Source organism: Mus musculus, chromosome 2 (genome assembly GCF_000001635.26).
Source record: "Mus musculus strain C57BL/6J chromosome 2, GRCm38.p6 C57BL/6J".
In the NCBI taxonomy this organism is placed as follows: Eukaryota; Metazoa; Chordata; class Mammalia; order Rodentia; family Muridae; genus Mus; species Mus musculus.
In genome coordinates this window covers 19,650,823-19,668,307 of record NC_000068.7, presented here as the reverse complement: position 1 = coordinate 19,668,307, position 17,485 = coordinate 19,650,823, and the positions used below count along the sequence as shown (strand labels likewise).

Sequence of the window (17,485 nt, the reverse complement as noted above, 5' to 3'; positions counted from 1 at the left end):
AAAGACTCGGACCAACAGGCATTTAGCTATGTAAGCAAGCCAAGCTCAGCCTCCGTCACTGTCCATCAAGTCCTTTTTAAACTACCTCCAAACACCATGTGTTCTCCATGGGTCTTGCCTTAGGACGTGTGTCTGTCTGACATCACTCTGCCAATCAGCCTGAGTCCAAGAAACTGCAGCACAGCACCAGAATTTTTTGGTGCATTTCTCTCTATTGAGTCCCAACAAGTGGAGCTCAGTTACGCATTGTAAGGCAGACCAATACATGTGTGTCATTAGCAAAGAATCCTTCATCACGTACCCTTTAATGTGCTTGCTTTAGCAGAACATCCTTTCACCCGTGTCTGCATCAGCAAAACATTCCTTCATAAGTCTGCCTTAGCCTTTCACCTGTGTCCACTTCTGGAAAACATTCCTTCATGTGTTTGCCCCAGCAAAACACCATCCAACACAACTGACTTTTCAAAGAATCCTTAAGTTTCCACTTCAATTGTATAGATATTTGAAATTCTCAAAAATATTTTTTTAAAAGAAAGGCATACTAAACAATGTGGTTACTTGTCTCTATTCCCTAGAGTTCATGTCGAGTGCCACCCTTCTCTGTGACAGTACCATGCTGAAGAGCAGTTATATTCAGGACAGTTATCACTTCCTTCTTATCGACTACTTTTGATGATTTCTGCTAAGACTATGTGACCCAGGCTCCATGGGGAGGCCCCCTCCTCCTCCCTAGAACTTCACTGATGAGGTGTGTTATTATCCCCTTTGCGTGTGCAAGTTCATGATGATTCTTACTAAGTTTCATTTTGGAGGATTATCCTCATGGTTAAATCCTAAGACTCATTTATCAAGCCTCTTGCCCACTCTGCAGTGCTGCTCCCTCTGCTTTCCTTTCTGGAGAAGTAGACTAGAGTAAGGTTTAATCTTGTTTTACATATTCAATTTTGGTAAGTTAGTAAAGTTACTAAGGAAAAAAAGTTAGTATGTTCACAAATATTAGCAAATAAACAAAAACTTATTATAAACAAATCAGACCACATACAATTATTCTAAAGGAAAAATCATACAGAAAATTAGCAAATAGAATCAGAGAGAAAAATAACACCAGAAATAAAACGAAACAAAGTCTGTAAAGAGCCCAAAGAGGGGAAAAATATTTCTATATTGTTCTTTCTAAAGAAATGTGGGGCTTACATTGGACACAGATTTTTTTTCAAGACCTTTCTGATATACCAAAGAACAATTTAGAATAGAAGGAAATAGAACACTAGCTCAAAAATGTGGACCGCCTTGCGTGAGTACACTTGATATGTGACAATTACATTGTTGAGGGGTTCATAATATCCTAAATAGAGCCACCATAATTCTACTCTCATATAAATGACACAGTTTTATTTACTTCCAAAATATTTCTGTACTCTTTCTCCATAAAGAAATGTAAACTCTAAGTCATTTCTAAAGTACAGATTTGGAAAAACTGCTACTGTCTACCATAACGTATTCACCTTTTTGTACAGTGTTCTGACCTGCCACACTCCCAGGCATGTTGTACTATATATGGTGGCTTCCCAGTGAGGAGGGGGACAGAGGTCACCAGTGCCATCCTGGCTCATGAAGCTTTTTTCTCCCTGAGCAGCTAGACAGAGATATGCTAGTGGTGACATCATGGCCCTCATGACATGTCTGGGGAGCGGTATGCCACACCAATCCTCACGTTCCCTTTACTTCCATTAGGAAACAGAGAAATCTGTATTGTTTTGTTACAGTAGCCTGGGCTGGCTAGCATAACCATCTATTCTTAGAGAATCCAGCTGCCTTATAAATCAATGAAGTCAGCTCTTAGCAAACTGCTGTCCTTTGGAGAACTCCAGCTTCTGCCAGGTAAAATGGACAAATTTAAAAACAAAAACAAACAAACAAACAAACAAAACCGGAGAATTAGTTTCTTTTTTAGAAAGTTCATCCTGTAGCTGAAATCTCTCTCTTCGGTGGCTTAGTTCAGGTGAAGTGCCGCTGAGGCTTCTGCTTCAGGAACACTGTAGTTTACTGAGACAATGAGCGCCTCATTAAAACAAAAAAAAAACTGTCATTAAAAGATTATTCCCTTTAGATCTAGTGAGCTCTTGCACCAGACTGGCTAAGGCAGGGAAGGGAATTCTGGATGTTTGTCCCCTCAGCTGTGGCATTTCCTCCTGCTTCCAACCCTCTGACATCACCAGGCTTGCTCACATTTCACTACACAGTGCAACCACAGTGTGAATGCTTCCTGTTTGTCATTAGAACCGAAAGCCTCCTTGGAGTTGATTTTACAGATTGGCTGCACGTGTGTCACATGAAACATGGGCCGGAACTCCCTTCACAATTAACCACTCTGCAGCTGCCCTTAAATAGTACCTAAATAAGCTGAGAAATACAACCATCATATTCTCTCCCTCAAACTCCTTAGATTGGGAATTAAAATTCCAAATATCAGTTTAAACTTAAAACAGTGCTTCAAGTACAAATCAGGAGCTGTCTCTGTATACATTGCCAACCTACTGGCATCCTGAGTTCAAAATTACAGTTAAAAAATTCTGACCCAAAGAATAAAAAGCTCCATAAAGAGCTCTGTGTGTGTGTGTGTGTGTGTGTGTGTGTGTGTGTGTGTGTGTGTGTGTGTATGTGTGTACACGCTCACAGGCAAGAGTGTATTTTCTACTTCAATTGCTTTAAAATATTAAATGCATATACCCCCTTGTGATCAAGTCATCCTCTCTTCAAATCACCATTGTTTATATTTTAATTGTCAATATGTGAATGTGAGTGCCTACTCAGCTGTTCAGCATCTCAATATGCCTCTCATGGACTTGAGGGCTAGGGACATGGAGGACTAGCATGGAAGACTAGTTTCTAGAATAGACATAATTCACACTCACTCAAAAGCTATTATCAAAGACATTTGCAGGGAGAGCGTCTGTGTACCCGAAGTGTTTGTGCACAGTATGACGTGGAGTCTTCTGTGAAGGCTGAAATGTGCACTACTTCAAAGTTTAGGGGAGTAGTGAGCTAAACACAGAAGTATATATACAGAAAGGAGGTGATGGCAGATATGTTTATGAATGCTTATCTCTGCAAGGAAGGAAGCAAAGCACTAGGCATTTTGTGACAAAATGGGCTAATTTTGAGGATTAGTACAGCCAGCATTTGACATTTAAATTAGGCACTGCATGCATGCATTCAGAGACCTATTCAATGGCCAAACCCACAATACCATCAACAGCTATCAAAGATTAGGTAAAGGGAGTGGGGGGCAAAACTAAAGCTTAAGCATGTGACTCACAGGGCAGCCCCCTGTCCCAGATAAGAAAAAGTAAAACCCAGTTAATTCGTTAATTCTAATGAAGTCAAATGTCTCTAACCAATATAAGACATCACAATGGGGAGTTAGGAACAGAGAGTGACAATTGTGAGAAACCAGAATGTTTGTCAGGGACATAAGAGGGAAGCTGGTGGAGGGAGGTTCCAGGAAGCTGAGACCCCGTGTAGCACAGACACTTCTCAGCCACCCACTGAGTTTCACAGCAAAAGACCCAGTCCAGCAGAACCCCGCACCTCCTAGGGGGTGTGCAATGCAGGAAGATTAAACCAAGTTAAGTTCTTCTCTATAGGCACACAAATCCTTAAGGAATTCCATCTAAAGCAATTAATTTGTTTGCCTTACACTTTTCTATACAAACCGACCATTTATTTAGAAATTTCAATTGTGAGAACTTGGATTATATTTTACGAAGAGTGATCTGATAACAGTGAATTCTCTCTCTGATCTCTGATCTTTCCCTTGGAGAACAATTGACATTGACCCAGTTTACAGCAGAGGAAATACACTGACAGTTTTGATCTGATTCATGCTACTTACCCTGGTCCCATTGATCAACTGGCACAAGCATGCGGTCAGTGCTACTGAATACGCCATCCTGAAAGAATGCTTGAAATGCGTCCAACATTTCAGGCCAGGCTATAGAGAGGAAAGAGAGAGCTAGAAACTGCTATATTCTGGACTTGGTCAGGGTATCCTCATCCAAAGCAAGCCAGACAGAGACTCTTAGGCCAGTGGGCACCTTCTGCTTCAACGCAGACTGACCAAAGTTCTGTATGGTTCTATTGGTTCAATTTCTTAAGACGCTTGAAAGGTGACACAAAGATAAATTCAATTATTGCTAAGTCTGTTCATTACAGAATTCTAATACTTTGGACCTAGAAATGAAGCTCAGTAGTAGATTGTGTGCTTAGCATACAAGACACCCTGGTTATAATCCCAAATATATTTTTTTCTGTCACTGACTATTTTAGTTTAAAATGCCCAGATAATTTTATCAATGATTATACCCAGAATTTTTAGTCATTTTTCCATATCATATCCATCCACTAAATATTTTTCAAAGCTCCTAATTCCTTCCAACTTATTTCCTCATTCAGATGCTAAGTACCTCCTCTTTAAAACCTGGGAGTCAACAGTGGACATAAATAGCCTACACCCACTACACTTAAAAACATGGGAATAAATACATGAGATACATATATTCTGGCTTTGACACAGTCTAGACACACCTCCATGTGATGACTGTTAAATCAGTCCATGCTACACACGCACTTCTGAACGTATCAGATATGTTTGTCTGCAGCAGCATTCTGTTGCTAAAACTGAGCACAACAGCCAGGTCTTATCTCACGGTTCTGAAATCTGGAGAGTGCAAGTGCAGCATAGTGACTGTTTCCAAAGAGGCCCTTCTTGCTATATCAAAACATGGCTGATGGCATTAGCTGCAAAGCAGAGCAAGATGGCAGACAGCCACTTTAATAGCAAAGTCAGATCCTCAATATCCCAGTAATTCACTAACCCAGTTAGCTCTCAAAGATCTCACCTCTCAAAATGACACTTATGGCTGGGGACTGTGTTCCCAACACACTTTCTGGGGGAGGTTCCCAACTATAGCACCTACATAGAAAACTGTGCATAAGAACAAACACTTTCCTTCTCAGATGCCTTGCCAGCTCTCCCTTAGTATTGTGGTGAATTAAGAGAAAAATATACATTTCATAATACCTCAAGATCCTATTTTTGTTTTTATTCGTGGACAAAACTACAAAGAAAACCTCTCATCATAGGGCTGGTTACATACCCCAGGGCAAACCAATCGTGATGATCATGGGATCCTCAGGCATTCAGCTTATAAAAGTGGTTTCAGAGGAAAGCTGTGTGTGTGTGTGTGTGTGTGTGTGTGTGTGTAATGAAAGCTCCCCAGGCACGTTATCTGCAGTGATTTAACAACCAATCTCATTAAATACACTAAAACAGGTAAATTTTATCTCTGAGAAAACATCTGAGCAGAAAATGAACAAAAGATTCAGATACTATGCTTCTCTGAAAATGCTGAATTCCCTGCTGTCTCAGATTTCAGGCAGTAGTCAAATGCACATTAATAATTATTTTATCGGGCTGCAGAAATGGTTAAGCAGTTAAAAGCACTGACTGCTCTTCCAGAGGTTCTGAGTTCAAATCTCAGCAACTACATGGTGACTCACAACCATCTGTAAAGAGATCTGATGCCCTCTCTGGTGTGTCTGAAGACAGCTACAGTGTACTCATATATAATAAGTAAGTAAATCTTTAAAAAATAATAATTTTATCATAGGGCTTTTGGTTTCTTTGGTTCTTCTGTGGTAGGGTCTGCCTATAGATCCCAGACTGACCTAAGACTTCCTATTTAGCAGAGACTGGCCTTCTGCTGCTTCAGCTTCCCAAGCAGAATTTACAGATTTATCATCACACCTAATCTTTAGCGTAGCTTTTAATCTATAAGCCACTTCAATAAAATATTCAAGTTAATAGTATGATTTTTCTCACTAATTTACCTGAAAACAATTGCTGGGTGTATTTAGATCTTATCCTTACCAGGATTTAGAGAGAAATAAATTCAAAAGAAACTTGATGTAATTCACAGCATCCGCTGTCTCCTTTACAAGGTTCTGGGTCTTGGCTGCTCTGCAAAAAGTAGCTGAAGGAATAAATGCTTAATAATCTGCTTGCTAAAATAAATGCAAAGAAGAATAAACCTTATTATCACCTATCTTTTCAGATGTCCATTTCCTGTGCTTAGTGATCCAAGCTTGCCACTACTGACACATAAAATTGGCACAGCAGTAGCAGAGAATACGAAATAGAAAGAAGTGAATACTGTATTTCCTTCTTCAAAGACAATAAAATAAGCACAAAGCCACACAGGACAAATGGGTACATAAGAAACTATTCAGACCAGACAACTAAAAACCATCTCATATTTCATCACACACACACACACACAAAAAAAAACCCACTGTGTGCACATAAGAAAGGTTCCTACCCACACCTCACATGAAAAACATCACTCTGACCCCAAAGATGTAGAAATATATGCATTGAACTAGCATTGCATTGGCTGAAGCTGACAACTGCCCTTGTGCCTTGTACTCTATCTCACTAGCATGTCATCTTAGAAGCTGTGTTAAAATCCTCACACTTTCCAGTGGAAACCTATGGCCAGGAATTCTGATTTGAAAACACAAGTAACCTATTCAGGTCAGTAAAAGGTTGAAGGATACTCTGAGGAACATTATCCACTCCACTTTCTGGTCTAGGTTCTCACCATCTCCAAAGTTCACAAAATAAATAAAGCAGTGGCTAGTCGCATAATTCAAATAGCATTTGTTCCTGACCACATTATGTAACCAGGGAGGACAAAACTTTACCGAAACCTCTAGAGATCCACAATTAACATTTAAATTTCTGATATTTTCTTTCCTTGATAAACAATGTAATCCTTCCAAGCATGTAGTTAACAGATTCCAGTGTCTACAACTGTGGTATCTAAGCAATCTACTGAGAATAAACCCAAATTAGCTATATTCTGCAAGATACCTCACACCCAACATTATATACACAGATTGGTGTGGTCTTTTAATCCAGTATTCACTTCTTTGTGTTGCTAGAAAAAAAAACACTTGAAACTGGGTTAAGTATAAAAGAAATTTATTCCCTTTTAGAGGCTGTGAAGTCCAAGAAACTGCCATGTTTGATAAAGGTCAGTTACTTACAGATTCCAGGCATCCATGAACTGCATAGGTCCAAAAAAGGCCTAAAGCTAAATCTTCCAGCCCTTTCATGGGGCTTATTTAAGAGGCCAGAGCCCTCAGGATTTAATCTCTTTCCAAATGCCCCACCTAGTGGGAATTGTGATTTCTGAAGGGGGCACATATATAACATAAAATGCATTTTAGAACTAAATCTGGTTAGCACATTTTAAAGTAGATTCTCATTGCCATGACAACCAGATTAGGTAAATTCTGGACACCACTTTGGCAACTCTTTAATACAGAAAAGTCTACCCCAAAAGAATGGGTCACAAAGTATAACATTTAATTAGACTTGGGCTGTCAAATTACACTCCCTTGTTCATTAGTCAATAGGCACAGATAAAATTTGATAGAATTATAATTAGAAATAATAAGAGCAATTTCTTTAGCCATTTCACCTTTCAATTATATTTCATTGAGACTTACCCTTTAATATGACTAGACTTCCCATTCATGTGAGAATTTGACAAACCTCTCAGGATTCTGGGACATATTTACACTTGAAAAAAATGTGTACATTTAAAAAAAGTTCTTAAGAGATTTGGCTACTTAAAAACCACTCTACCCAGAAAGATGTAAAAGTATACATTTTATTCATTCATTCCATCAGCTGAGAACTGCTACATTGTACAAATAATTATTGTACAAAAAAAATCACAAAATGTTACAAAATAAAAAAGTACAAACTGCATTACCTAATAAATACACTAAAAGTAGTTAAAGTGGCAACATGGATTTTTTTTTGATGGGGGGTGGGGTGGAAACACTGTTTGACCCAGCAAACCATACAAGTGGCTTACATTTTTACATAATACAAAGTGAATTCTATTTTGCCTTTTGGAAGAACTTTAAAACGACAGAATATTAAGACAAAAGCTTCCTGCTAAAAACAGTGTTGAAATCAAGAAGCTGTATAATGCAGGAGGCTGACCTTCTCACAAAAGTTCATAAAAGCCTTTCCTAAGTTGATGAATAAAACGAACACAATCGAGAACACCAATCTACTCTATAAACATAAGAGTACAGAATTATCATTCTGCCGTCAGCAAATAGCAGACTTCAAGTAAGGCCTGGTACTGTCATTAAAAAAAAAAAAATCGTCCCAAAGCTATCCCTTCCTTAACTTCTTCAAAATGAACCATTTCTTAAAAAAATAACATCTTCTCTCCCCCCCTCCCCAATAGGTTTTTTTCATCAAAATGGAATGGGCTAATCATCTGGTAACATAATGTGTCAATATCCATTTGAAATAATTAAGAATTGTGAAATATTCCAACAATAAACTAGTTACTAAATCACAAACTGAAATAAACTTCATAGAAAGCACTTCTCTGGATTCTGCTTAAAAGCCATTTCTCGAAATTGGAACAAGGCAATAGATGAAAGTACACCCATTTTTAAAAATGTGCAAAAATACATTTTTATAGAAAATAGACTACCAGGAATGAACAAATTCATACCGTGAGACATCAGCTTGCAAATTAAGTAGCACTCACTTTATACAGCAAATTTTAAATAGCAGTAGGCTCACCCAAAGCTATCAGGAAACATCATTCAGGTGCCCAGCAACCTGCGGCTCTGAGAGGACATTCAAAAACTGATTAAGGCATTACACCTAAAGTCAGTCTACTAGGAAAGTGAAAAGTGCCATTACCCTAATTAGAGTTCGTGTGGTTCTCCCAACACAACTGACACGCGCCATTTCCCCCAACTTGTCAGGTCCTCAGACTTTTCAAGAGCATGCATTTTGTTCAATATACATTTTGGACAGGGATATGGCCATGGACTTGGCAAGTTCTTCATCGCGTTTTTTCTGTATCTGGGTTTGCTTGCACCAATTGTCATACTCTGGGTTAGGATAGGAGTGGTCAAAAACAGCATCATAGTGTCCATTGCTGAGCCAACTGAGCCAAATACTGGGCCGTAGAGAATCCTCTGGGCCCAGATAGTGGATCATGGTAGACACGGTGGGGCTCTCCAGCCTCCCTCCAGTAGTTAAGTGTATATTCACATTCAGCATCTGCCCCATGGCCAGCAATTCGGGATATCCGGCCCACGCCCCATCTTGGGCAGCAGCGATAATAAACTCCCCCACGTCGCCCTCAATGAGTGGGCTGAAGTGGTCCAGGTGGTCCGCGATGTAGTGCACGGTCTGCTCCCTCAGCTCCCGGTGCAGGCTCTGGTCCCCGTACACAGTCTTGCTGACAGCTCGGTAGAGGCAGTTGCCGTCGGGGATGATGTGGAATCGGTACTTGTTTCTCTGCCTCAGGTACTTGTCCTGCCTCTCCACCTCGGCCAGGTACAGGGCTAGCTTCTCGTCCCTGGGATCCGCCCGGGACGTGCCTACGGCTTCGCCTTCGCCGTTCTGGGCCGGCTCGCCGCTGCTCCGAGCGGGTGCCGGAACCGGGTGAGCCTCGGCTTCGGGATCTTGCCGTCGGAGCGCGTCAGACCCGGAGGCGTCGCTGCGACCGCTCGCCCGGTCCCAACCCCGGGAACTGCGCTCCGCCCGGCGCTCTTCACCCCACGGGCCGGAGCCCGGGCCGGCGCCGGGCTCCGGGCCGACGGGGGCCGGTGCAGGGGCCCGGTGCTGGGAGGCTGCCAGGGCCTGGCGGTGCTCGCTCAGTCGGAAGTTCCTGTCCGGAGCGTCGCGGACGGCGTTCGGGGCCGCGGGCTCGTCGGGCCGGAGCAGCTCTTCCAGCAGCCAGGCAGAGGAACCGCGACGCGGCGGCGAGGGGGCTGAGGGTGGCGGCAGCAGGAGGCGCTCGGCGCCCAGGGCCCGCACGGCGATGTGCGCCGTGGACGTGAAGTGCGGCGGCAGCGGCGGCTTGCTGCACGCGCCCGGCGGGGCGGCGGCGGACCCGGACCGCTCGAAGCAGGCAGAGAAGGCGGGCATGGCAGCGGCGGCGGCGGCTTCGCGTGGTTCGGTGGCCGCGGCGGGTGGGCGCTCTCCGGTATCCGGCTCCGGGGCCGCGGCGGCGGGGCTGGCTGACTGCAAGGAGACCTTGAAGGCGGCGGCGGCGGTGGCAGGCGGGGCGGCGGCCGTGGGCCCCGGCGTGCCCGCAGGGTAATGGGTGCACACGCTGCTGTAGAGCTGCATGGCCGCGGCCGCCCGCGGCCCCTTATAGCTGCGAGCCCGGCTTGGAGACACACCCTCGGGCGCAGTGCCCCGGAGCCCGAGAATAGCGCTGAGCTCAGCGCCGCGGGCCGCCGCGTCAGGAGCCGCGAATAGCGCCCGGGCCGCGACCCAATTCGTGCTGCGCCACAGCGCGCGGGCGGTCCGAGGGCACCGGAGGGCGCGCGCTCGGCCGGGGACTCGGGCGTAGGACGCTGGCGCAGCTGTGCCCCGCGCCGGCCGCTGGGGACGGTTGGAGGAGCTGCCCGCTCAGACGAGCGCCGCCCGCCCGCAAGCAGGAGTGCAGCGCGCGGATGGTAGGAGGCGGGGCCGCGCTTGTTTACCTCAGGCCGCGCGGCCGCGTCACGTGGTCCCACAGGAATGCGCGCCCCATTCAAGCGGGGCGGCCCCGCCCTCCAGCGGAGACCTCATGGGCGTGGCCGGGGAGGGCGAGGCGGGGGCTGGACTACGGACATGCGCATTGAGTGCGCTCCCAACCTGACTACGGTTGCTGGCTGCCTGGTACCTGGGAAGCAGATCTGTGGGCTATGCGGCTGTCCTGCTGTGTGACGCTGTGGCGGGACCAGCGTTGCTGGGGCAAACAAATAGGTTGGAATAACGTTTTTCTAAAACACTTCCGGACTAGGGACTGAGCTCTACCTTCAGGGCCAATGGCATTCAACTTCTTGAGTCGTTTCCTCCAGTTAACGTGTTTGGGTCTGGTCTACACGGTCTTGCTGCCCCGCTAAGCAAAAATAGACGTTCCTGCACTGCTAACTTAAGTCACCTAGGAAATGCAAGGGCGAAAGGAAGGCTTTTCAACAGCCTTCCTTGGAATACCAAATAACATGCCGCCTTAAAGCCTTTTGAAAGTAGATCGCGACTGTTAAACTTTGAGGCAAGAGGCACACAACCTGTTTTCTGGAACAGCACAGCAAAATGAAATAACAGACTGAACTGTGCTTCCTCTGCAACGGAAAGCCAGAGTGTTATCAAATTGGTACCTACTTGCAGTAACAGTAGCTTTTGCCTTATTCTGAGTTTCAATCCAATTTTAAATTTAGTTTCCAGATATACAGATTGAATTGGAGACTACTTCTTGGTATGGAAAAACAGCCTGCAGGTTGTACTACCTGCGCGCCACCATTCTGCTTGGAACATAATTTATGCTTGTTACTAGGGTCTCTCGTTGGGGGTTCTTAGTCTCCTTAATCAAATAAATTTAAAATGTTCAAAAGGAAGCTCGGGGGGGGGGCAATTTTACTAGAGTTTGAGAGGGTAGGCAATCTGCTAATCTTGGCAGGTGGCCAGAGAAGGGAAGGGGGGGAAAAAAAAGAAAAAAAGAAAAAAAGAAAAAAAAGCCATGCCCTTTTAAGTTAGGACTGGAAAAGGCAGGCCAGCAGGTTCAGCAATGGAGTTTGGCCAGCGGTTGCTCAGGGAAGGGTTGGTGTAACCCGCCTATCAAGACTGGAATGGGTGTATACTAAACAGATATACTAACCCTGTTATTTACCCCATTGGGAAAAAAAAAAATGGACACCTCTCCCCCCACCCCCACCCCGCCTCCGTACACTGATAGGCACATATGCCTGCACACACATTAGAATTCCTCCTAGGGATCTATCTCCTGCTGGGAGGGAAAAAAAAAAAAAAACCGGCTGAATCCCTGGGGACATCCAGAGAAGAAACTTATCTTCTGGAAATGACCTTTCAGGAGAGATTTGGAGCTGAGAAAGGAATGGATTGGGGACCACATTTGCCAGTGTTTAGTTAGGCAGAGCTTTTGTTTTGTATTTGAACCTCATCCTCAGGAAACCCAACTCCAAGGCAGAATTTGTGGATTAGTAAGATCTCTGTGTCCCACTTTCCGATGTGGCCACATTGAATAAATCTCCTTTTCTTTTTCTTGTGGCTTTCTTTTCCTTCATTAATTTGGCACTTTTAGCTGCCTTACTGAAGAAGGATGGCCGAACTTGAGTTGGAACACAGTTTGTAACCCATAATTCTAGTAATAGTAGCTTTAGAGAAAAGTAAAACGGCACAGAATGTCCATAAAAGCATGCCTGGTATCTTCAAGCAAACAATGCAAAAGAGGAAATGACCCTTTTCTGAATGAGAGCTCAGAAGAGAAGGCAGGCCAGACCACAGGGCTGTTTTCCAGAGAAGGCCAGTGGCCACAAGGTGGGCAAGGTCTTCTGGGAAGGGAATGTATATTATCTTATTAAATGAATTATTATCCTCCTCGTTCTCCATTACATAGCTTAAATCTATAGTACCTCCATCCTGGGCTGAGCACAGAATGCTCGGATTCTATTCTTTTGACCAGGAGAAAGTAGCTTTGTCTTAATGTTCTTTAACAAAATATCTACCTTTTGCCTGGTAATTTAAGTCAGAAAGAGGTACTTCCCTTTGTAGGTGTTGGGAAGGTGTGCTCTGAAGTTCTGGATTCCTAATGCTTGAGTGAAACGCCATCTTGTTTTGCTTTCCTGTTATTGTCTAGCACAGTACTAGCCATGCAGTGGAACTGAGGAAACTTACTGAATGAAGGACTAGATGGCAAGTGAATTCTCAAACTCTCTCAGATGGCAGTGAAGTCAGAATTGCTATCTAGGTCTCTTGGCGTTACCCAGGGCTTTGGAGGACTCACTGGATCCTAGGGACTGTCAAATGCTCAAATGTTCCGGCCTGCTAGGTGGCTTCATCGAGGAGAAACTGAATGATTGCCTCCATAAGGAAGGCTGGATCTCGCCCCCTGACTTATTGCAGACCCATCATTCTGCCTTTAGGCATGTTGCTCTAAACTCTGCCTTCAGCCTTTCAGGAACTGAAGTTGTGAAACAAGAAACTAATACTGACAATAAGATCATCTTCAAATAAAAGTTACTTGGTAAATGTGTGGCTAACAGGGCTAGCCAGCAGAACAAGGGCCTGAGGGAGAGAAGGAGAATGTAGAAATCCAAATTGTCATGTAGTCCATGGCAACAGGGGAAGATAAACACAAGAACGCAAAGCAAAGTGACACAGAAGGCAGGTGGTGGTGATGCATCCACTGGACCAAGTTACAAATAGGCACAAAGACGGAAATATCTAAGCTTTGACATAAGGGCATTGCTTTCCCTTTTAGCTTGCATGAGCAAACTGTGCAAAACTATATATTCACTGTGAGGATCAATATTATCCATATAGCATTAGGCAGGTCTCCATGGGAACAGAAGGACCAATGATTCCATTCTAGAAATTTATCTGTCTAGAATATCATGGTGGTGTGCAGAAAAGAGGCACAAGTTTCAAAAACACAGGATTCCAGACTAGTGGATGTTTAGTATACTAGAAAACAAGATATTAGCAATTATCAGCCAAATGGTAACAAGAAGAAACCTAGTGTCTTAGTCAGGGTTTCTATTCCTACACACACATCATGACCAAGAAGCAAGCTGGAGAGGAAAGGGTTTATTCGGCTTACACTTTCACACTGCTGTTCATCACCAAAGGAAGTCAGGACTGGAACTCAAGCAGGTCAGGAAGCAGAAGCTGATGCAGAAGCCATGGAGGGATGTTACTTACTGGCTTGCTTTCTTATAGAACCCAAGACTACCAGCCCAGAGATGGTACCACCCATAGGGGCCCTCCCCCCTTGATCACTAATTGAGAAAATGCCCCACAGCTGGATCTCATGGAGGCATTTCCTCAACTGAAGCTCCTTTCTCTGTGATAACTCCAGCCTGTGTCAAATTGACATACAAAACCAGCCAGTACACTCAGTGTGTCTGCATATACATTGGATGAGGTATATATTGAGAAGCTTTTATTGAGTCCCAACTATGCTGCCAGTTACAGAAGACTCCAAAAGTCTTTTATGCTTTCCAGGCAGCAAAAAACTATCCACCAGAGGGATATGCATAAAATACAAGCCTAACACTTTTGTCCTATAATACATACACTGAGAGCTACCAGCTCAGTGTTTCTGACCTTCCCTGCTAAAATGAGACTTCAAAAAAACATCAAACGTCCATCTATTTCCTATTCATCAGTTATTTTTATAAAATAACTGACTTTATTATATAATTTCTTTAAAAGCCTACTGTGGAAAGAGATGGTGGACCCAAACTAATAAATTCCAAAATTCACCACAAGCCTACAGTCATGCAAGGTTTTCATTGTAAAAGTGACTTTTAACTGTGGTCTCAGAGGCTTAATGCCTTCATCTACTAATCTGGGCTTAGTTCTGGAAGTTTCTAGCCTTTCTACAATCTTATGTAGGCCTAGAATGTTTTCAGCCCCTGAGACTCACTACTGAATAAACTTTCCCCTAGTCCTTTCTGAATTCTGCCTGGCTGGTTCAACTCAGCTGTTCTGGCTCAAACTCTTCTCCAAGCTGACTGATTCAATCCGACTTTGACTGAATTGCTCTGCTTGGCCTCATACTAACTTTGGCAATATCTTCTAATTTTCTAGCTCCTTCTCATTTTTTGGCTCACTCTGTCTCCACCTTTGTCTAGCTTGTTCCCTATCTGCAACCTGTCTCTCTGTAACTGTAAAACTGCCTCCTCCCTCTCTCTACACTGTTCCCTCAGGTAGTTTCCTTTTCCTCTTTCTTCTTGTGAGAGTTGGGCATCTTATTGTCAAATCTTCCTCTGATTCATCGATTTGTCTGCCAGTCAGACATCACTTTCAAACATGGGTGCTTCCTTCTACAAACTAACTTTACCTTCATTGTTTGGGATTAAACCTATGTACTAATGGTGTGTCTGTATTCCGGCCAGAGGGATTATTAAAGGTGTATGCTGAGGACTGAGCCACAACACAACTAGAAACAGCGTTTTTCAGTAAATAAAACAATCACTTCAGTTTCACAGTGTGATAAATATCCTGCAACACTGCATGCTACTTCCTTGAAGACAAACATAGATCAATGGAATAGAATTCATAGTGAAAAATAGTCTTAAATTTCATACACTTAAGGTCAATTGGCTTTTGTTGTAAACATTTAGTTTATGTGTATGTATATGCCACATGTTTGTGGATGCCCATGAAAATAAGAGGAGGATGAGATCTGCTGGGGCTGGAGTTACACATGATAGTGATCCACTGAACCTTGGTACTGGGAATAAAACTGGAGTCCTAACCACTTAGCTCTCTCTCCAGCCCCTCAACTGACTTTTAACAATATGTTGAGACAATTCAGTAGAAAACTAGATATCTACATGCAACAAAATAATTTAGACTTCCTATCTCATAGCATGAACAAAACTAAAATTCCAAAGACAAGAGCTAAGACCATAAAAACCCTTAGAAGAAATGTTTGGAATAATTTCTTATGGCTGAGAGTAACAGTTTCCTAGGTTTAACACTAAAAGCTGATCTACAAGAGAAAGGTGTGTAGATATAGTGGGCCTCATGGAAACTTGAAGCACCTGGGTAGGTCTGGGAGGTCATAAAGTGAAAGGGCAACCTAAAGAGCAGAGAATGTACTTACAAGTCATATATCTGATAGGGGAATTGTATCCAGAATATACTGAATATAGAAGTTACATAGGACAAGAATGGTTCTTGAAACCCAGTCTTGAGAAACTAATTGCAATGTATTTTCCCAAAGAAGATAAACATATAGCCAATAAGCACTGCAGCAGATGCCTGGTGTCACTGGTGTTCAGGAGTGCACACCGGAGCTTCAGTACAACCATACTGCACACCCACCTTTGATGCTGGAGCTGGCATTACACTCAGTGACAACTTTGTAATGCTCATTTCCTGGTATGACAATGAATATGGCTACGGCAACAGGGTGGTGGACCTCATGGCCACCAAGGGGTAAGAAACCATGAGCCACCAACCCCAGAAAGAGCATGAAAGGAAGACAGGTCCTTGGCTGCTGCTGAGTCCCTGTCCCAATTCAGCCCCCAACACCAAGGAGGCTAATCACCAATACTCCTCTCCCCTCACAAAAGAAGGGGGAAACTTAGGGAACCCTAATCTATTGAATACCTCCAATAGTTTACTGCACAGCTCCTCTCCAAAAGAAAAGTGGTTTATTTGAGCTACAGTTGCAGAGGATCAAAGGCACAGTACCAGTATCTGTGCATGTGACTGTAACTGCTTTTATATGACAGATGGCATCACAATGGCAGGTGTGCATGCTCAAGGAAGACATTCCATGGCAACAGAGGAAGGCAGATTAAGATGAGGGTGGCAGTAATGACTTCTCTACTGGCCCCACCCCTCTGGACACCATCACTCTGATATCTATCCTCCCAGAGCATGAATCCTAGGGGGACATACTGAAACCACAGCAATTACACAGTTGCCCATAAAATCCAGACATTCTGTTCCCAGAGAAAATGAAAACACATGTATTGGTATTACAACTTGCTTATCCATGTTCACAGTAACAGTATTCATAATAACCATAAAATAGAAACTACCTAACCATCCATCAAGCGAAGAACAGATAAGCAAAGTGTGACATAAGCACATAATGGGATACTAAATCAGTCATAACTGGAGAAAATACTGACTGACATGTGCTCCATGAAGGAACCTTGGAAACACACCGTGTTCATTACTTCTCTCATTTCTTACTCAGAAGAATTGGTTTTGCTTTGGATTTGAAAGCATACAATCCAGTCCACCATGGCAGAGAAGGCAGGGAAATGCGAGGAGGCTGAAAACATGGCATCTGCAAGGTGGAGTCAGAACAGGTTAATGTCTGATGCTCATCTAGCTTGCTCCATTTCTATTCTTTATTCAGTCTAAGACCCCTGCTCATGAGATGGTCCCAGCCATACTCAGGGTAGGCCAAGATAGAAAGATAGGAAAACTTTATAGGGACAGTTCAAGGCAAAGGAGCCCCCTTCCCCCGAATCCAATTGAAGTCTCTCACCAGCAAAGCAGCAAGAATTCCAGCATTAACAAGTGCTTTAAGGTCTTTCCCCCTCTTAAGCTATAGTTTTCCAGAAACCCCAATTACAGGCAAAAGCTATGTACTAAGCCCCAACCCTTCTCCACCTCCATGGAACCATAGTGGCTTCTGATTTATCACATCATATTTTCATCCAAGGCATCCCTGTAACCACAGCACTTGTCAAAAGAGAAAAGAAGAAGGAAGTTTCTTAGCTGCTCTTTGAGCATTCAGAAAGGTTGACTATATATGGCTACCACTGAGACAATCAATACTCTCCCTTCATGAGGTGCTAGTCCCTATTCCTGAGTATGCCTTACTTTCTG

The 17,485-nt window shown here is 43.6% G+C and overlaps 1 protein-coding gene and 1 long non-coding RNA gene across 2 annotated transcripts; one reads left to right on the top strand and one right to left on the bottom strand.

The window, feature by feature from the left end:
- Positions 1-7,028: 7,028 nt before the first annotated feature.
- Otud1 (OTU domain containing 1) lies at positions 7,029-10,577 on the bottom strand. Its single transcript, NM_027715.2, has one exon. It carries the CDS (start codon positions 10,244-10,246, stop codon positions 8,882-8,884), a length of 1,365 nt encoding a protein of 454 aa, NP_081991.1. The 5' UTR covers positions 10,247-10,577; the 3' UTR covers positions 7,029-8,881.
- On the top strand, positions 10,411-12,502 carry Gm3230 (predicted gene 3230). The gene has a single exon (NR_033642.1). It is a non-coding gene; the product is annotated as a predicted gene 3230 (long non-coding RNA).
- Positions 12,503-17,485: the final 4,983 nt, after the last annotated feature.

Excerpts from the sequence above, each read along its gene's own strand:
- Otud1 (NM_027715.2), bottom strand. The coding sequence starts at position 10,246 with ATGCAGCTCTACAGCAGCGTGTGCACCCATTACCCTGCGGGCACGCCG.